The sequence below is a fragment of the Polypterus senegalus genome, chromosome 3 (assembly GCF_016835505.1).
Source record: "Polypterus senegalus isolate Bchr_013 chromosome 3, ASM1683550v1, whole genome shotgun sequence".
NCBI lineage: Eukaryota > Metazoa > Chordata > Cladistia > Polypteriformes > Polypteridae > Polypterus > Polypterus senegalus.
The window spans coordinates 89686821-89709025 of NC_053156.1; the positions used below are offsets into that span (position 1 = coordinate 89686821).

General features: G+C 37.0%; 1 protein-coding gene across 1 annotated transcript in view; it reads left to right on the forward strand.

Moving 5' to 3' along the window:
* The window catches only part of ccnc (cyclin C), a 64089-nt gene extending 45815 nt beyond the window's left edge, over positions 1-18274 (forward strand). The window contains exons 8-12 of the mRNA XM_039747590.1: positions 4422-4513; positions 6300-6367; positions 7561-7640; positions 14126-14244; positions 15925-18274. Of these exons, the coding sequence (XP_039603524.1) occupies positions 4422-4513; positions 6300-6367; positions 7561-7640; positions 14126-14244; positions 15925-15979 (414 nt within the window). The 3' untranslated portion in view covers positions 15980-18274. The remainder of the gene's footprint in view (positions 1-4421; positions 4514-6299; positions 6368-7560; positions 7641-14125; positions 14245-15924) is intronic.
* The last annotated feature ends 3931 nt before the right edge of the window (positions 18275-22205 follow it).

The window sequence follows — 22205 nt, forward strand, 5'->3', positions numbered from 1 at the left end:
TTTTGTTCACCCCACTGAATTAAAGCTGAAAGTCTGCACTTCAACTGCATCTGAGTTGTTTCATTTAAAATTCATTGTGGTAATGTACAGAACCAAAATTAGAAAAAAGTTTTCTCTGTCCAAATACTTATGGACTTAACTGTATATTATAACCACCCTATGGCAGCTGGGGGTTCAAATGACATGAATATGGCCTAACTTTATCTGTAAGCACATGCTTCTTTAAACATACAAAATTTTGTATACTGCAGTGATGTGCTGTTTTCACTGTTAAACATGAACTGGTTCAGGGACACAGTGGAAAATAATGTCTGGATTTGCTGATTCATTGCACTGTGCTGCAGTTGAATTTTTTGGATAACGTAGACATCTTGAAAGAGATTTTTGTAAGTTGTAATCATTTGCAGTGGATCAACTGTAAGTCAAGGAATAATGGGTGAAACATGCTATCTTTATATATGATAAAATGTTATTCAGTGTGTGTAGGAGAGAGGGACAGTCTCTCTAAGCAATCTGATTGGTCAGTTTGGCTTTGGTCTGATTAATCAATTTATGTCTTTTGGTTCAGTGGTAGGGGTGATGACACGATGTGTTGGGTGTTTGAAAGTTCCTGGTTCACTCACTGAGTAATGAGGGCCTGCTTACCATTGGTGTCAATCAAAAAGTAGAAAGAAGATGAGCGAGACATCCCGAAATGGCAGAGAAGGTGAACAGGGATGTGATCAAGAGAGGAAACGCCAGGCAAGAGAGGTTGAGACACAACAGGTTAAACAGGAGAGGTGTTAGTTGAGTGCTGAAAATAGCAAATATCTTTGTTACAATAAGGATCTCATATAGTGAACAAGCATGTGATAGCATAATTCCGTACACATTACTTGTAGTTTATCATGAAACTGAACAAAAAAACATTCTTAAAGAATATACTGTAGTGTACTATCAGCTACTCTAGTGGTATCCTCTGCACACACTGGTATAGCTATCATAAAGGTAAATTACAAAATAAAAAATGCTTGAATACAAATTATATTGAAAACAGTTGCTTTTCTGCAAATGTTATCTTTAACATATTTTGGCAGTTAAAATCGCAACTTGCTTAAGTCAAGTGTGAAACTGATAGGCAGACCAAGTTACTACTTATGATGACATGTATGGCTAAATGTAGAGATCTCATTGACCTTGAGAGAGCAAGAACTAAATTTTAAGTAATGTTTGAGTGTAGCATCAGTGACAAAGACTCTTTAGCTTGCTGGCATTTGAAATTGGAAATACTTGAAATGGTTTTTGAATAGAGGTTTCAACAAAAAAAAATATTAAACTATTAAGCTTTGCCAAAAATTATAAACACTTTGACTGTAATGCTCAGTCAGTAATGTAGATGGAAAAAGGATAAAACAGCAGTTCTGTATATTTTGTTGCAGTGGTGGGCAAAGGGATGTCATTAAAATTTACTGAGCAGTAGAAAAAACATAAAGTTGTCTGTAATCATATATGTGAGGCACAACATCAGAAGTCTACATTTCTACAGTTACAAAATAGAAGCATGTCCAGTAGATTTTCTTTCCATGGTTTACTTTCACTGAATACCTTACAGTGTAAATTCAATTACATTTCTTGTATAAGATATTTGGTCATAAGCACATCTTGCTTGGCTTTGTGATATTTGATTCAAATAGAGAATTACTATTATGGTCAACATTTTGTAAACACTGCAAGTTGATATTCATGCAGCAATTAAATATGAATTCTTAGTAGTTAAGTATAGCAATCAGCCAGTCCTTATTTTACATTTTCTTATTCACTACATCCTCCTCTTTTCTTCATATTCTTATGTGCTGCCAAAATTTTAAATATAGGACAAGTGCAAGTTATGTGCATTGCTAATATTAGATTAAAACAGTGTAGGACTGTTTGCTGTAGTTTGTGGGTCTTGATAAATGATGCTTGGATTAGCAGTTACTTGACTTTTGCCCTGCTTTAAAATATGGTATGTACAAGTAAGGTGATTTGTGTTGCCATGTTCAGGAAAATATTTTATTGTAATATACAGTGGTGTGAAAAACTATTTGCCCCCTTCCTGATTTCTTATTCTTTTGCATGTTTGTCACACAAAATATTTCTGATCATCAAACTCATTTAACCATTAGTCAAATATAACACAAGTAAACACAAAATGCAGTTTTTAAATGATGGTTTTTATTATTTAGGGAGAAAAGAAATCCAAACCTACATGGCCCTGTGTGAAAAAGTAATTGCCCCCTGAACCTAATAACTGGTTGGGCCACCCTTGGCAGCAATAACTGCAATCATGCATTTGCGATAACTTTTAATGAGTCTTTTACAGCGCTCTGGAGGAATTTTGGCCCACTCATCTTTGCAGAATTGTGGTAATTCAGCTTTATTTGAGGGTTTTCTAGCATGAACCGCCTTTTTAAGGTCATTCCATAGCATCTCAATTAGATTCAGGTCAGGACTAGGCCACTCCAAAGTCTTCATTTTGTTTTTCTTCAGCCATTCAGAGGTGGATTTGCTGGTGTGTTTTGGGTCATTGTCCTGTTGCAGCACCCAAGATCGCTTCAGCTTGAGTTGACGAACAGATGGCCGGACATTCTCCTTCAGGATTTTTGGTAGACAGTAGAATTCATGGTTCCATCTATCACAGCAAGCCTTCCAGGTCCTGAAGCAGCAAAACAACCCCAGACCATCACACTACCACCACCATATTTTACTGTTGGTATGATGCTCTTTTTCTGAAATGCTGTGTTCCTTTTATGCCAGATGTAACGGGACATTTGCCTTCCAAAAAGTTCAACTTTTGTCTCATCAGTCCACAAGGTATTTTCCCAAAAGTCTTGGCAATCATTGAGATGTTTCTTAGCAAAATTGAGACGAGCCCTAATGTTCTTTTTGCTTAACAGTGGTTTGCGTCTTGGAAATTTGCCATGCAGGCCGTTTTTGCCCAGTCTCTTTCTTATGGTGGAGTCGTGAACACTGACCTTAATTGAGGCAAGTGAGGCCTGCAGTTCTTTAGACGTTGTCCTGGGGTCTTTTGTGACCTCTCGGATGAGTCTTCTCTGCGCTCTTGGGGTAATTTTGGTCGGCCGGCCACTCCAGGGAAGGTTCACCACTGTTCCATGTTTTTGCAATTTGTGGATAATGGCTCTCACTGTGGTTCGCTGGAGTCCCAAAGCTTTAGAAATGGTTTTATAACCTTTACCAGACTGATAGATCTCAATTACTTCTGTTCTCATTTGTTCCTGAATTTCTTTGGATCTTGGCATGATGTCTAGCTTTTGAGGTGCTTTGGGTCTACTTCTCTGTGTCAGGCAGCTCCTATTTAAGTGATTTCTTGATTGAAACAGGTGTGGCAGTAATCAGGCCTGGGGTGGCTACGGAAATTGAACTCAGGTGTGATACACCACAGTTAGGTTATTTTTAACAAGGGGCAATTACTTTTCACACAGGGCCATGTAGGTTTGGATTTTTTCTCCCTAAATAATAAAACCATCATTTAAAAACTGCATTTTGTGTTTACTTGTGTTATATTTGACTAATGGTTAAATGTGTTTGATGATCAGAAACATTTTGTGTGACAAACATGCAAAAGAATAAGAAATCAGGAAGGGGGCAAATAGTTTTCACACCACTGTATATATTAAAAAAATATATACCTTAAGAGGCAAGCTTTCATAAACTGACTAGAAAACAGCCTGTGTTGTGTATTAAGAAATGCACACTGACTTAAATCAGCATAATAGAGTAGACTTTACACTTCTCAATTTCAAATGACTTCAGAAATCAGTGAAAATATAACACTTCACGTTTTAGGTGAGACTCAGTGCAGTCGTAAACTTTAGCAGGGTGTTTCTTTGTTTTTCAGCACGGTTTTCCAGATCACCATAAATCACTGCTTCAGCATTTACATGAGAAAGATGTTGCTTACAGAATATAGTTTCAGCTACACAATCATTACACTTAAGGAATAGTCAGACAGTAAGTTCACAAACACGTTTTCTACATTAGCTTTCAAAGTAAAAGACACATATTGTCAAATATTTGTTTTATTTTTTTTTTTGGGTTCATTGCAATTGCCAGTAATTAGGCTGCATTAGTGCTTGGTAAAATGAAAGTGCTTGAGGGAATGACCAGGTGGTGATTAGTTTTCATACATTTTTATTAATCAGAGTGAAAACAAAGATTAGTGTTTGTGTTTGTAGCTAAAGCTTGTTTTTGCTCATGAATTAAAATCTGGTCTGATTTTGTGATTTTTACTGTTGTTTTAGGTATTAAATTGCATTCCTAGAACTAATAAGCTGCTGCTTACTGTATGTTTAAAAGTATTGATCTTTGATATATTCAATAATGCATGCATATATTTTGACAGAATGAATGTTTTTATATAAACTCTTTATACTTTTTTCTAGGATTGTTGTTTAATTGTTTATCATCCGTATAGACCACTTCTTCAGTATGTTCAGGATATGGGACAAGAAGACATGCTTCTGCCTTTGGCATGGTACTATATGTAGTTTCTTTACTTGCAGTGTACAGTAATTACTTAAGAGAGAAATTAATATTAATTAAACTGAATTGCAATTAAAATATTTTCAGTTTTCAGATCCAGCAGTTTATATGAATTAATCTAAGTAAAAAGGAAACAGATTTAGAAGTATTTGATTGCAGTACTGTGTAGTGCTTTCTTGCATGTTTGCTATGTTGTTTGACATGGCAGTATTCTGGTTTAATTTGAAATGTGCAATCAAAGTTGAAGCTTTCACATATTTATTGTAAATGCAATATATATACTCACCTAAAGGATTATTAGGAACACCATACTAATACAGTGTTTGACCCCCTTTCGCCTTCAGAACTGCCTTAATTCTACGTGGCATTGATTCAACAAGGTGCTGAAAGCATTCTTTAGAAATGTTGGCCCATATTGATAGGATAGCATCTTGCAGTTGATGGCGATTTATGGGATGCACATCCAGGGCACGAAGCTCCCGTTCCACCACATCCCAAAGATGCTCTATTGGGTTGAGATCTGGTGACTGTGGGGGCCATTTTAGTACAGTGAACTCATTGTCATGTTCAAGAAACCAATTTGAAATGATTCGAGCTTTGTGACATGGTGCATTATCCTGCTGGAAGTAGCCATCAGAGGATGGGTACATGGTGGTCATGAAGGGATGGACATGGTCAGAAACAATGCTGAGGTAGCCCTTGGCATTTAAGCGATGCCCAATTGGCACTAAGGGGCCTAAAGTGTGCCAAGAAAATATCCCCACACCATTACACCATCACCACCAGCCTGCACAGTGGTAACAAGGCATGATGGATCCATGTTCTCATTCTGTTTACGCCAAATTCTGACTCTACCATTTGAATGTCTCAACAGAAATCGAGACTCATCAGACCAGGCAACATTTTTCCAGTCTTCAACTGTCCAATTTTGGTGAGCTCGTGCAAATTGTAGCCTCTTTTTCCTATTTGTAGTGGAGATGAGCGGTACCGGTGGGGTCTTCTGCTGTTGTAGCCCATCCGCCTCAAGGTTGTGCGTGTTGTGGCTTCACAAATGCTTTGCTGCATACCTCGGTTGTAACGAGTGGTTATTTCAGTCAAAGTTGCTCTTCTATCAGATTGAATCAGTCGGCCCATTCTCCTCTGACCTCTAGCATCAACAAGGCATTTTCGCCCACAGGACTGCCGCATACTGGATGTTTTTCCCTTTTCACACCATTCTTTGTAAACCCTAGAAATGGTTGTGCATGAAAATCCCAGTAACTGAGCAGATTGTGAAATACTCAGACCGGCCTGTCTGGCACCAACAACCATGCCATGCTCAAAATTGCTTAAATCACCTTTCTTTTCCATTCTGACATTCAGTTTGGAGTTCAGGAAATTGTCTTGACCAGGACCACACTCCTAAATGCATTGAAGCAACTGCCATGTGATTGGTTGATTAGATAATTCTATTAATGAGAAATTGAACAGGGGTTCCTAATAATCCTTTTGGTGAGTGTATGCAATATTTGGGGATTATGCTTTAAAAATATTGTTAATATTTAACTTTACAGTGTATTTTTCATACTGCGATGGCGCATTCAGGTACGTATAATTACTTGCTGAGAGCCATGCAACAAATCATCAGGAGGCTTTCAACTTGCAATGACGTATCCAGTCATTCTACTTGTCTCACAATCTTTGATCACTAGCAAAGTATAAGAAGCTCTACAAGTGCTTTTATTGCTATATACCTTTTATGGACAATCTAGCTAATTTTTTCTTTTCTTTTTAAATAGGAGAATTGTGAATGACACATACAGAACAGACCTATGTCTTTTATACCCTCCATTTATGGTTGCACTTGGTAAGTGTAAAAAGCAGTATAATATACATTTCAAATGGTTCAGCTAAAAATCAGTTTTCATAAAATTTTATATTGTCATGAAGTTCAGTTAATTCTGTGACCCCAACATTTAAATCCATGCTATTTCCTATTTTAATTTAAAAATAATGTTCTTTAACCAGTGACATTTTTTCTGTTTTGAAATATATAAACTTTTTAGACATACATTTGCCTTTTGTACATGCTCTATACTATTATGTGCACTGATGGGAAAAAAGGAAACACTTGCTGTTTGACTACAATTTCTACCTTGACTACTGAGTTAACCTTAAAAAAATGAGCAAAGTAGAGCAACAAAACAGTAATGCCAAAACTGTAAAGACTAACAAAACTCATCTTGTAATATTTTGATATCTGGTGTGACCACCTTTTGCAGTTATTACTGCTCGATATGTATTTTGCATAGAGGCAATATGACTCTGCATGTGAAGTCATGGGCTGTTACTGCATTGCTGCAAAAAGCCCTGACAAAGCTGGTGACCATCGACAGCCAGAGGTTTCCATCTTCAGATATCACAATTCAGGGCATCCCAGAAGTGTTCTATTATATTAATGTCAGGAAAAAAGGATGGACAAGTCAAAGCCCATATACAAGTATTCCTCAGGACAATTGAGACCACTGCAGCAACCTGTATCGACTGTGATTCAGTCGATCATCTGAAATCTTGCTGTCTGGACACAGTGAAGTGGCATAGTCTCGTGTCTGGCAGTTCTAGCAAAGAAATGGTTGCCGGCAGGATGCCAGCAGCCGCTATCCCTTTGCCCCTGGTGACATTCTAGACATTATGTAATACATAGAAATGGATTATGTGTGGCCTTTGTCTTGCTGCGACTTAGGTTGTGAATTAAAGACCTTTTTAAAAGATGACATAATCGGGCATTGTTTCACCTCAGGCTTGTTGGGTAAAAGTTCATAGAAATAGTATTTGTCAAGTTGTAGTGCACAAGCTGTTTTGCTGGTTAACAGGCTAAAACAAATTGAATTTTGTGAAAGTATACAAAATATTACTTTTTTTCATTCTAGAAAATGTTTCTTTTTTAATTAATGTATATCAAGTGTATTTTCATTTTATTTTTAATTCATTTTTGCTATTTCAGAAAAGCAAAATACTAAGTCTGATTATTTGACAAACTACATTTACTTTTATTTAAAGCTTGCTTGCATGTCGCATGTGTGGTACAGCAAAAAGATGCAAGGCAGTGGTTTGCAGAGCTGTCTGTGGATATGGAAAAGGTAAGTAATAGTTCTGCATAATACTTTATTGTTAAGAAAAAAGTATGCTAGCTCATATGTTTTCTAGAAGGTCTTTTTTGGCCAGTATTGAATGCGTCTGAGAGCAACAAAAAAAAAAACTGTTCAAACCAGGGTATGTTATTTTGGGGAGAATGATCTAGAAAAGGTGAAAACTTATATAGGAATATGTTTACATTTTTGTAGCTCAAAAATAAACAAACAAATTAAAGAAGAATTGTAAATGATCAATGATTCATTCGGAGGAGTAGGTGTGATTATTTTAAGCTTCACCTATTCACCAGTAGAATGCTTCATATATGAAAATTTATTATAAGACCTTTAGTGCACCTTTGAATCAAACCTGAGCTGATAAATTGTAAGCATACTGAAAAAATGCTGATTTAAATCACACATCCACATCCATCAGATTAATCAATATTACAAATCAAGTAAGATTTTGCCAAACACAAAATGTATAACACTGTATACAGAATGATGAGGTAAATTCTGTGTGTCATCTAGTTATCATAATTGTAACTGAAATCATACAGATTACCCTAATCAAACGTTTAAATGGCCTTGAATGATTGGCCTGATAATAGACATGCAAAACAGGTTGAGATAGCCACGAAGGTCAAATGCCTTGAAAATGCCCATCAGTAGTGTTAATACCAAGGCACGGTCAGACAAACCAACAAGGATTTCAGACACAACAGCCAGGAAAATTGTTTGGAATGCAAATTAAAAAAACTCAAGCAACTTCATCTAAAATACAGACTTCTTTGAAACAGCACGCAGAATAAGGAGATGCTTGAACAAAAATGGGCTGCATGGCAGAGTTGTCAGAAAAAAGTCATCGCTGTTACTAATGCCACAAAAACAGCCCACTTACAATATCCCACACAAAATCTAGAGAAGTTTCAAAACATCTGGAGCAAAATCATTTCGAGCAGTGAAACCAAAATTGAACTTTATTGTCACAACCATAAATTCTGTGTATGGAGAGGAGTCAAAAAGATACAGATACTGTCCCACTGTGAAGCATGTAGATGGATCTCTGCTGTTTTGGGAGTGTGAGAGCTACAGAGGCACAGGAACTTTAGTAAAAATTAATGGCAAAATCAATGCAGTGCGTTTCCAGAAAATATTGGAGGAAGATTTGCTTACATCAACCCATAAGCTGTGTGTGAAGCACATTTAGATGATCTAAAACGTGGCCAAGTTGACCCTTCGGTGGCTTCAGCAGAATAAACTAAAGATTTTTCGGTGGCCATTACAGTCTCTTGACCTGACCTGAGCCACTTTGGAGAGATTACAAACATGTAGTCCATGCAAATCAACCATTGAATTTGCAGGACCTGGAAGTCTTTTGACAAGAAGAGTGTAATGTTTGAGAAAATAAGGGCATCATTCACAACTATCAAAAAAGATGCAAGCCATCAATGACACCGAAGGGGGAAATACACAATATTAAGAAGGAAGGGTATGCAAACTTTTGAACAAGACAATCTTATTATTTCATTTATTGCTATGGTTATTAATAATTGTTACTCTTTGATGGCTAATAGTTTAATTTTTAAAAAAATTGCTTTGTCTGATCACTTATGCTTTTTTTTCTTTAAAATTGAGAAAAATTAGTGGGTTAATAGGTTTTGAGTTTCAGGTACAATATATCTATATAGTAAGGACCTAAATGATATTGCCTTTTGTGAGGGTTATGTTTTATTTTCTCTGTAAAACACAACTCTATCATATAGCATACACAAGTATACATGTTTTAGCTATTTATGTTGAAAGGTTAAAATAACATGTTATCAGTGTCTTCTCGATAGTCAAACATAATATTTTTATAAACTTTATGATGTCACACTATGCCCTCTACTAAAAATAATGCTTACTTTTACATTCTAGATGCCACAAACTACCAGTTATTGTAAAGCTATAATATAGCTTAAACAAACAACATTACTTCTCTACTGTTGTTTAAGTTCCATTATAGTGTACATGTAATCAAGCAATGTAATGCTTCTAGTTTGCTACAACTATCATTCTTCTGTTTTTTCTGTCCTATTTGTGTCTGGTTTATATGCTGTGTTCACGTGCTATTGGACAGACAGGGAATCCAAGTTTAACATGAGCACCCTACAAATTGGAAGCTCCAAGTCATACAATTCAGAGAACACAGTACTACCCGAATTTTCCAATTTGTGCTTTAATGACGACTTTTCACCTTTGTCAGTTATACAAAATAATAAATATAGCTTGGTTATTACAACGAAGTATTTTTATGGTCCCAACAGCTTTCCCATATGACACAAGTCTATAAAAATCTTGTTAATATGAATTACATTCAGCAAATACTTTGATTACAATGAATCCTCCACAGAGCAGCTAGTTCTGTGGCCGCAACTCAGTTGTGCACAACAATCCCCAAACAAAAACTCTAATTTTTTTTTTCTTTCTTCAAACTTTTCTCGTACTGTTTTTTTTGTTTCCTGCGGTTTGCAGTGATACCTTTTGCTTATTGCTCATCAACATTTGAAAAACATCCATTGGAATTTAACTCATTGTCACCCTCCTATAGAAATGGCAGACACAAAACGATAACAGGAAAGAAAAACTTTACATTTTTGCAGCTCTCGATTGCAGTAAACAGAAAAAAGATGTTGCCAGTGAATTCGGAATTTTGCCATCGACGCTGTCAACTTTCTTTAAAGAACGAGCTAAAAAAGAAGAAAAATCTCAGGTTGCAAACGTATGTGAACTGCTGCATTTGAAGACATCGAAAAAGCAGTTTTTATGTGGTTCAGTGATGCTCGTTCAAGAAACATTCCTATTAATGCGGCACTCATTCAAGAAAATGTGAGGTTTGTAAACTGTCTTAGGACCTTCCCCAACTGAACAACACGTGAAGAGCATCCCGAAGTGCGATCTCCGCGTCTATGGAAGACTGTTTATCTGTTGCCAGGGCAGCAGCAGGCTCCAAGCTGTGCTGAGCAGAGCTTCAGCCATTGGATTTGGGCATCATTCGCACCCTGAAAGTGTATTATCGCAAGGAAATGCTGAGAAAAATTCTCGTCTGTATCCTGTAACTTGTAGGCAGGAAGAGATAAAAATTAATGCAAAAGGAGCTATTGAAATGATTGCAAACATCTGGACGCAAGGTAAAGAAACCACTATAGTAACAAATACAGAATCTCATTACAACTAAATTTTCTTTGGAACGAAATATTTTGTAGGTCCCTGGGAGTTCGTTGTAACGGAATTTTACCTGTGTGTGTACATACATACATACATACAGAGAGAGAGAGAGAACAAATAAATTGAGGAATACTCGTAAAAGGTTTGGGGAATAACCCTGTATAATGTCTGTAGGCTTTGGACAGAAAATAATAAAAAGAGGATCAAAATAAGGCATTTGACAACAACTCGTGAAAAACATGGCATTTTAGATAGAAAAATGGAGGCAGGAAATGAGATACAGTTGTGCTTGAAAGTTTGTGAAATATGACCTAAATCATCATCAGATTTTCACTCAAGTCCTAAATGTAGATAAAGAGAAACCAGTTAAACAAATGAGACAAAAATATTATACTTGGTCATTTATTTATTAAGGAAAATGATTGAATATTACATATTTGTGAGTGGCAAGAGTATGTGAACCTTTGCTTGCAGTATCTGGTGTGACCCCCCCTTTGCAGCAATAACTGCAACTAAACGTTTCCGGTAACTTTTGATCATTCCTGTACACCGGCTTGGAGGAATTTTAGCCCCTTTCCTCCGTACAGAACAGCATTAGCTCTGTGATGTTGGTGGGTTTCCTCACATTTACTGCTCGCTTCAGGCCCTTCCACAACATTTCGATTGGATTAAGGTCAGGACTTTGACTTGGCCATTCCAAAACATTAACTTTATTCTTCTTTAACCATTCTTTGGTAGAACGACTTGTGTGCTTAGGGTTGTTGTCTTGCTGCATGACCCACCTTTTCTTGAGATTCAGTTCATGGACAGATGTCCTGACATTTTCCTTTAGAATTCTCTGATATAATTCAGAATTCATTGTTCCATCAATGAAAGCAAGCCGTCCTGGTCCAGATGCAGTAAAACAGGCCCAAACCATGGTACTACCACCACCATGTTTCACAGATGGGATAAGGTTCTTATGCTGGAATGCAGTGTTTTCCTTTCTCCGAACATAACCTATTCAAAATTCTATTTTGGTCTCATCCGTCCACAAAACATTCTTCCAATAGCCTTCTGGTTTGTCCACGTGATCTTTAGCAAACTGCAGATGAGCAGCAATGTTTTTTTTGGAGAGCAGTGGCTTTCTCCTTGCAACCCTGCCATGTACACCATTGTTGTTCAGTGTTCTCCTGATGGTGGACTCATGAACATGAACATTAGCCAATGTGAGAGAGGCCTTCAGTTGCTTAGATGTTACCCTGGAGTCTTTTGTGACCTCGCTGACTATTACATGCCTTGCTCTTGGAGTGATCATTGTTGGTCGACCACTGCTGGGGAGGGTAACAATGGTCTTGAATTTCCTTCATTTGTACAAAATCTGTCTGACTGTGGATTGGTGGAGTCCAAACTCTTTAGAGATGGTTTTATAACCTTTTCCAGCCTGATGAGCATCAACAACTTTTTTTTCTGAGGTCCTCAGAAATTTCCTTTGTTCTTGCCATGATACACTTCCACAAACGTGTTGTGAAGAGCAGACTTTGATAGATCCCTGTTCTTTAAATAACACAGGGTGCCCACTCACACCTAATTGTCATCCCATTGATTGAAAACACCTGACTCTAATTTCACCTTCAAACTAAATGCTAATCCTAGTGGTTCACATACTTTTTCAACTCACAAATATGTAATGTTCGATCATTGTCCTCAATAAATAAATGACCAAGTATAATATTTTTGTCTCATTTGTTTAACTGGTTTCTCTTTTTCTACTTTTAGGACTTAAGCGAAAATCTGATAATGTTTTAGGTCATATTTATGCAGCAATATAGAAAATTCTAAAGGGTTCACAAACTTTCAAGCACAATTGTAGGTAGGAAATGACATCAGATGCAGAAGTACAGAAGTGATGTCATCAAAGAATGACTGGAGTTGATGTTCTTGATGCACCGGGCTCAATGTCATCACAGGGGAGTCGGAAGCAACATTGTCGATGGGAAACGGTGACGGGAGTGGTGCAAGATAGTTATTGCGAATGACCAAAAATACCAGAGGTGGATTATTGTTTGTCGTCTTTGGTTCTGTTGATAGAGAGAGGCATTAGTAACCACAACTCCTGACCGTTACACTGACAGGGACTTTAATGACAATGCATTGAAATACATAGAGTTTAATATGTAGTTGGTCCCCCCTTTGCAGCTATAACAGCTTCCACTCTTCTTGGAAGGCTTTCACAAGATATTGGAGCATTTTTGTGCATTGATGTTGGATGAGAAGGCCAGGCTTGCAATCTCCATTTCAGTTCACCTCAGAGGTGTTTGATGGGGGTGAGGTCAGGGCTCTGTGTGGGTCAGTCAAGTTCTTCCACACTAAACTCATCCAACCATGTCTTTATGGTCCTTGCTTTGCACAATGGGGCACAGTCATGCTGGAATAGAAAAGGGCCTTCCCTCAGATAGTAATGCCTGAGGTGGAGCCTCTGACGTTGCGCCACGCGGCTGGTCCATTTATTTGACAGGGTGAAGATCTGAGTATTATATTCTTAGGTATGAAACGTAATCTGGTTTATTGGGTGGTTACCTATCAGGGAACACTTGTGGTTGCACAGCCATTTGGTAAACATCCTCCATGACCTCTCAGTTGCAAGAAGATCATAGATATGTTGTACAGTATCTTACCAAATAACACAAAGAGTACACAATACATGTTTTGTCCTAATTGGCCAGCTAACCCCCAGTTCCATTTGGAAATCTTTGCAATGTGCGATGGTGAAACCAAATGTTGGCATAATTGATGGAGTAAAACTAAGGTCTGATAGGACTGAAGTGGGATTCTGGAGTGGCTGAATCATTGTCAAAGTCAGGCAGGAGAACCAAAATTAAAATGACGCATAAGTGCCATCACTTGCAGTAGAGAAGAGAAAAGTGTTTTGTTTTTTTTTTTTCTTCAGTTTAGTTGGAACAGGATTTTAAGGAAGGTGGACTGGTTTCATTTTAGAAATTAATTGTAAAATGGCCTTTTTTAAATTAAAGTTACAAAGGTGGCATACACAAAGTGAAATGTGTTGTGATTCAACAATTCAAAATTTAGATGAATGCTTAATCTGGAATCTAAAAGCATCAGATATTAAATGTGTTGAAATGACCAATTTAATTGTAATGAAAAGTTTTTACCATCATTAAACTGTAGTTGCAGCAACTTGCTTATGTATTATCTTCTATGTAGTAATTTCACACTCTTTGTGTCTTAACATGTCATAGGCTATAAATTTGTCTTTGAATTTCTCGTATTGTCTGCATTCTTAGATTTTAGAGATTATACGAGTGATTCTAAAGTTGTATGATCAGTGGAAGAATTTTGATGACAGAAAAGAAATGGCTGCTATTCTCAATAAGATGCCTAAACCAAAACCCCCACCAAACAGGTACATTTCACTATCCTGTCTTTTGAATTTCAAGCTCGACTTCTTAAAAGAGGTCATAAATATTGCTGAAAATAGCCTCCGGAAATGTATAGTGTGCTTTTGCAATTATGGATGTCTTCATTAACGGAGAGTTCAAATAGTCCTTTGCAGGGGCATGTGTAGTCGAAGACTACTGCAGTAGCGTTGGGCAGAAGGTAGAATTAATCCATGATGAGCATGAATCCACTGAACTGTACAATCGAGTATAAATCCAGACATGCTCACAAAATCAAATATAAGAGGAGTAGGTTACCATGATTGATACTGTTAGTTTAGTATATGAATGTGACCCAACATTTCAAAATATATGCAGCATTATTTTTACTGCCAGGTTTTGCAGGATTGTTAAATGACATTATTTGGGAGTTATTCTTATTTTACGGGGGCATACTCTAAGAAAGAAAAAGTATCTCAGATTGATCTGCAAAAAAGGCAAAGTCACACTATAAAATTGATGATTTGAAAAGTGTCAACCATGATTGTTTAATTTACCAGAAATCAACATGATTTGTTTTTTCTTTTGGATAGAAAAATGCTACAATTCTTTGTAAAATGTGATCTTTGGTTCTTTATCCTGTCAACCTTCAACTACATCTTAGATGTTTAAATGTTAGTTTGAAAAAAGGGATTGGTTACTCCTGAAGGAGCTTAGATTAGAACTACACAAAGTTAATGATAGAAAAAAATGTTATGTTCAAGAAAATGGACTTTGGACATTGCACATTTATTCAACTTGCAATTTGAAACAATGTGATTAGCAAAACACAATGGCTGTGATTTAGGATATGCGTGATATAGCGTGATATAGCGTGTGTGACTACTGATAACAGTGATAACTTTCTGATGCCGACCGGCGGCTCGCACATTCCTGTGTATACCAGCCACAAACTCGTCATAGAGAGACTGGTTAAATATGACTGCTTCCAGCACTAGACATTTTGTGTAGCAGTTATATTCTGTTTTTGTATTTAGTGATAATTTTTATGGTAATTGTTCTGTGCTTGTCATTTTGTATGCTAAATGCTGGAAATCAGTAAGTAATATTGTATTGATTACAGGTTGTGAAATATTTCGATGCTACTCCTTGACCACAAGTCACAGCTTTTCTGATAATTGTTCTGTGACAATTGGAAAATATTTTAAAACATAATCTTTTCATTACAATATAAAGCAGTTAACATTTTGATGGTTTGTCACATGGTAAAGCTCGGTCATGTTTGAAATCTTTTACATAGTAAATATTGACTTTGAAAAAAATATATCATAAATCAAATTGCATGTGCAGTATCTGTCAGAACAATCACAATTAGATAATTTTTCCAAATTGTTCCGCCCAAGTTAACATCTTTTATCTGCGGTAGTACTTCTGAATGATCTGGATAAGTTGTTAATGGTAATTAATTTGAGATAATAAAATATATCCCTTGCTGTTATAAATCTTATTCACCCTTCATGACTCTTACTGTAGCCGGCTTATCTGTAGTCTTTTTTTTTGAATGGGAAATGTGTATTTTATTTTTGCTAGCAATACATTACAAATAAGGACAGAAATATGCTTCAAATACATTGGCTGTGTGTTCAGTGCTGACGGCTTGTGCTGTTTTGTAATTTTTAAATATATTTGTTTCTTTTTTTTAACAGTGAGGGTGATCAGAGTTCTAATGGGAGCCAGAACTCCACTTACAATCAGTCTTAGGATATTCAGGAAGTTATGACCATGGCTGCAAAGGACAACACTGATATGAAAATGGGAGCAATATGTATTTCATTATCCAGGTGTCATTGGTTTAAAAGTCCAAAAATTGTATACCAACCTCCAGTCCCCCCAGTCCAGCCAGCAGGAGTGTGTGTTATGGCAGTCCATGCAGACAATTAGAAGTAAGAGATTTCCTATTTTTGTAAGGGTATTGTACAAGTACAACCTCTGAAACGGATCGATGGGGACGTCTGCTAGGAGATGTGCCGTTTTGTCCAATAAAGCACAACGATCTTTGGTTACAATAAGATGCAAAGACAAATTGAATTTTAAAACTCTGATGGCCAAACTAATTGTTTCTTTGCACCTTGACCATACAGAAGATTTAGTGTAATCTATGTCAGTTGTGCCCGTAAATCAAACATCAGGCTTTACCGTTGAAAGCTTTATGTTTTGACATGTTTACAGATCTGCGTGCAAGTGTGTGGATGTGTAAAAACATTTATGGCCTAATCACTGTCAGGTTTCCTGGGCAATGGTGCTTTTTTATTGTATGAAACTGGCATTGCACAGAGTGAAACTGTAGTTATGGGATTTTTGTTTTTTTGCGTGGGGGGGTAGAGGGGCAATATAATTATTATAATTTAGGAATTCTGTTTCGTTAAGCATGCAATATTTAGCTGCATAATGAATTGTTTTGTCAAGACCTGTTATTTTATGGTACTAGTCTTGATTTTAAATCAAAACAAGATGGTTTAGTGTACCTTTGTTAACCTTTACATTGAATTCAAATTTATTTTACATTAGGGGGGATATAAACATTCCTGAACTCTCAGCTGGTGCTATTGTTTTTATTGTCTGTATGGCATATATGAATTTAAAATGTATTCAGTCAAGAAAAAGACATTTTAGCTAAATGATCCAGGCTGAGTGGAGTCCAACAGTATCTTGCTCTACAGTGAACACTATTTTACATTATGTCGATTGTTTAATTAAACCAAACAAAAGATCTTAAATCTCCATCATGATCAGGACAATGTCAGAGATGTTGTCGTAGGTTCTGTTTACCAGAATGAACTTATTCAGTGGCTGTTAATATAAATTTTTTTCTTGTGTGTCTATACATACTGTATATATAGAAGTGTATTGTTACTTTTTTTCCTTGGCAGCCTGGTCACGTCACTGACCTTGCACAAAGATTGCTGGATGCAAAATTGAAGAAATCCCAAAGAGCACAGCAAGAGGTGTGCAATTGTTTAATTGTAGTGGAAAAGGTTCAGATTCTTAGTTTTATTTTTAAATATGTCTAAAGCAAATATTGTATTTGCAGACTCATTGGAGAAAGACCACAGTACAACCACAATTAAACAAAAACCAATACACCTCAGTGTGTAGAATCTTAAGCTTCTTCTTCAATGTGGACCTGTTTTTAATACTTAGATATACAGTATTAGTGTTTTAGATATTTGAGGGCATTTGACTTGCATTCACAATGCTGTGACAGTTAATAAAAATAACACACAGTTCAAGAAGTAGTTAGGTTAGGTACACAAGAAGTAGTTAGGTTAGGTACAACTGATGTGTGTATTGCACTTCTGAAAGGCAACGAAAGACGATGGCATTGTGGAGAGAAGTGTTTGTCTATGGTCAGAGTGGTCTGTACTGGTAAAGAGATGTACACATGAGTCTGTCATTTCGAGTGTGTTATGTGTTTATATTTCATTCAGTATCATTTTTCAATACATGGCATTATTCATTTTGGGTACAAAATGTCAATTCATGCCATTGTTCTCCAGCGATGTGTAATGCTATTATAAAGTCCTGTCAAGGGAAATCCTTCTGTCTGATACCAACTGTTGCACTGGTTACAATTCTTGAATGCCTTAAAAGTAAGCTGCTGATTTTAAGTAGAAATCTAAAACTTGATATTAATCAGACTGTGAACATGTCTAAAATCAAACTGTAATAATGATTCGGTCAGCTGTTGAAAGTACTTTTTTGAAATAAACTATTAATGTGTTGGACTGTTTAGCTGTTTGTAAGTGATACTGAAACACAAGGAAGTAGAAGTGCTATGAAATATTTGTTTTTTAAATTATGATTATTTTAATATAATCTGTATCTGTTTTCTATAACTTATGGGATGTTTCCACTTTTTTTGTTTTTTAGAACTAGTAAAAATGATTTGTTCTTTTTTTTTTGTTTGTTTCTTTACTTTTTAAATGTATTTATTTTCCTTTGGCCTGCCACTAGCTTGTAACTTGCCAACCCCTCCTCTGAATCTCTACAAGAAAACCTAAAAAAAAACAAAAAAAACTTTTATGAGCATTAAGATTAAATATTATTTAATTCTCCATATTGGGCATTTGTCATTAATGTCAGATTTGGGAGCAATCAGTAATAATTTCTTTAATATGATTAAGTACTAAACTTGTTTGTGTGTATTTGTCTGAAGCTGCCTGTTTTTCACAAAATATAGCAAATGTCTTCTATTCTAATTTCTATATCCCCGACACTTCTATTTTTATTTATATTATGCTATTAATTTGTGAGTGTCTTGCAAGTGGACCAGTCCCTGTACGTCTGCTACAGCTGTCAGTCGTGCTCAGTGTCTGGACAGCCCAACTCGCTCCACCTTAGGATTCCTACAAGTGCTGCCTTTGACCTCTGTGGGTTTACACACAATGCATGGATTGTTTGAGGAATATTAACAGATAGATGCTTAGATTAAAATAATTTGGAAAGAAAAAATCAAGAAAGTGTAGTATTAAAATGTTTAACTGAATAAAACACAGAAATGTACATGTCTAACATAATGTATACACCTCATGCTTGCAGAGCAGCACAGCCAGATTATTTTCCAGGAGTCCACTTTGAAATAAAAACTAATATAAAAAGGCAAAACTATGATAACCTTGTGTCACACTTATTAAACCTACTACTAAAACTGCAAGGCTGAGAGCATTAGTTGGTAATCTGTTACTATCAGGAGCTATTTGTATTCATTCCTAAACTTACTAAAGGACAATCAGCTTGGCATGCTGCTTTGAGGAACCACACTTCAACAAATGAGCTGCTACTTTGTGCAAGTTCAACAATGAGCTGTTGACAAACTTATGCAACATGCTGATGGTATTAAAATTTTGATTAAGAAGTGAAACCTTTTATGGAGCACTTTTTTATTGGAAGAGGAGTAAAAAAAATCTGTTGGTGGAGTTTGTGATATGTACGCAATGTTTTGGCTTTTAGCAAATTTCAAGACTTAACAGTCTCATCCTTTAAGCTACAATAGATTGATAGTAGCTCTCTACTTACAGTTCTCCTTAAAAATAAAATGATCCAAAACAAAAAAAAAAACAAAATTAAGAAATTTAAAATTACAGCCATTTTGAAGAGCTGTTGGCACTTACACTGCATCCGGAAAGTATTCACAGCGCATCACTTTTTCCACATTTTGTTATGTTACAGCCTTATTCCAAAATGGATTAAATTAATTTTTTTCCTCAGAATTCCACACACAACACCCCATAATGACAACGTGAAAAAAGTTTACTTGAGGTTTTTGCAAATTAAACATAAAAAAACTGAGAAATCACATGTACATAAGTATTCACAGCCTTTGCCATGAAGCTCAAAATTGAGCTCAGGTGCATCCTGTTTCCCCTGATCATCCTTGAGATGTTTCTGCAGCTTAATTGGAGTCCACCTGTGGTAAATTCATTTGATTGGACATGATTTGGAAAGGCACACACCTGTCTATATAAGGTCCCACAGTTGACAGTTCATGTCAGAGCACAAACCAAGCATGAAGTCAAAGGAATTGTCTGTAGACCTCCGAGACAAGATTGTCTCAAGGCACAAATCTGGGGAAGGTTACAGAAAAATTTCTGCTGCTTTGAAGGTCCCAATGAGCACAGTGGACTTCATCATCCTTTAGTGGAATAAGTTCGAAACCACCAGGACTCTTCCTAGAGCTGGCCGGCCATCTAAACTGAGTGATCGGGAGAGAAGGGCCTTAGTCAGGGAGGTGACCAAGAACACGATGGTCACTCTGTCAGAGCTCCAGAGGTCCTCTGTGGAGAGAGGAGAACCTTCCAGAAAGACAACCATCTCAGCAGCAATCCACCAATCAGGCCTGTATGGTAGAGTGGCCAGACGGAAGCCACTCCCTAGTAAAAGGCACATGGCAGCCCGGCTGGAGTTTGTCAAAAGGCACCTGAAGGACTCTCAGACCATGAGAAACAAAATTTTCTGGTCTGATGAGACAAAGATTGAACTCTTTGGTGTGAATGCCAGGCGTCACGTTTGGAGGAAACCAGGCACCGCTTATCACCAGGCCAATACCATCCCTACAGTGAAACATGGTGGTGGCAGCATCATGCTGTGAGGATGTTTTTCAGTGGCAGGAACTGGGAGACTAGTCGGGATAAAGGGAAAGATGACAGCAGCAATGTAGAGAGACATCCTGGATGAAAACCTGCTCCAGAGCGCTCTTGACCTCAGACTGGGGCGACGGTTCATCATTCAGCAGGACAACGACCCTAAGCACACAGCCAAGATATCAAAGGAGTGGCTTCAGGACAACTCTGTGAGTGGCCCAGCCAGAGCCCAGACTTGAATCCGATTGAACATCTCTGGAGAGATCTTAAAATGGCTGTGCACCGACGCTTCCCATCCAACCTGATGGAGCTTGAGAGGTGCTGCAAAGAGGAATGGGCGAAACTGGCCAAGGATAGGTGTGCCAAGCTTGTGGCATCATATTCAAAAAGAATGAGGCTGTTATTGCTGCCAAAGGTACATTGACAAAGTATTGAGCAAAGGCTGTGAATACTTATGTACATGTGATTTCTCAGTTTTTTTATTTTTAATAAATTTGTAAAAACTTCAAGTAAACTTTTTTCACGTTGTCATTATGGGGCGTTGTGTGTTGAATTCTGAGGGAAAAAATGAATTTAATCCATTTTGGAATAAGGCTGTAACAACAAAATGTGGAAAAAGTGATGCGCTGTGAATACTTTCCGGATGCACTATATCAGTGTTGAATTCATGATTTAAAATTTCATTTTTACATGTTTTTCCACACTCACTTATTCTAATTTAGCCTAAGCCTAAAAGTGAGAGGCTTTTACCAGAAAAGGATTAAAACCTGAATGGGATGCGATGTTGTACAAAGCCATGCTCAATCATACTGAGTCAATTGAACTTTAATAATTCTAGTAATTTGCTTTTCCATGGTATGTGGAAAGCAACCTCGTGGAAGAACATGCAGTCTCCTCCCAGATGCTTCACACTGAAGTAGTAAAGCAGCAACGTTACACTACACAAGAATGCTTGAAAAATGGATTATCCAAACTTTACCATTTATCATGTAGCTGGACTCTCAAGTTCATCTGGACATTTTCATGTTTTATTTTTAAAGTGAACCAAAGCACCCAGCTATAGAGTGCTCTTGGGTACACTTGTGCTAACATGTCAACCTGTCTGCAGATGTAATCCTGTTCGATAAGAATGTTTGGCTGTTCTGATGGGTCTTTCACAAGGTTCCTCTCTAATGTGACACTCTGATCTGTCATTTTACATTTTTCATGTGGGGTCATGTATTTGATATTTAGTATCCTTTAAACTAGAAGCCTTTGCCATCAGAATATGGACACAGGCACCCATACTTCATGTGCCTTTATCAAGCAAATGCTCTGAAGCAGTGAGGAGCCAATAGCGCTATTGTGCAGAGGCAATGATAATGTAAACCTTTAAAAGGTTGACACTGTAAAACATTCTCATCTGGACACCACTTCAGTCAAATTATTATATTATATGTATGCAGATGACTGGAATGCCAGCTTGTTAGTAACTGGTGTGACGAAGGAGGAGGGAGATAGTGGGCTGGGTTGTGTTCAGGTGGAATTTATTTCCAGACTGGAATTCTTAGCCCCTCATTGCTTGTTTCAACTCCAGGGTTAGAGAAAAATCAACAAATTGACCTTTATTTTCTGAAAGAAAGACAAAGCATATTAAAAACAAATTACTCTCTCTGTCACCTGTAGGATGCCATCAGGTTGTGGCTTTAGCAACATTCAAGTTATTCATCACATTCTCAAACCCTCCTAAAGAAATGTACTGGTTCAGTTAATCTGCAATCTAAAGTGGGCTCCTTTAGAGTGGGAGTAAAAATCAGCGATGGACTCACAGCAAAAACTTCTTGTGACCCAGAACTGGGTTAAGCAGA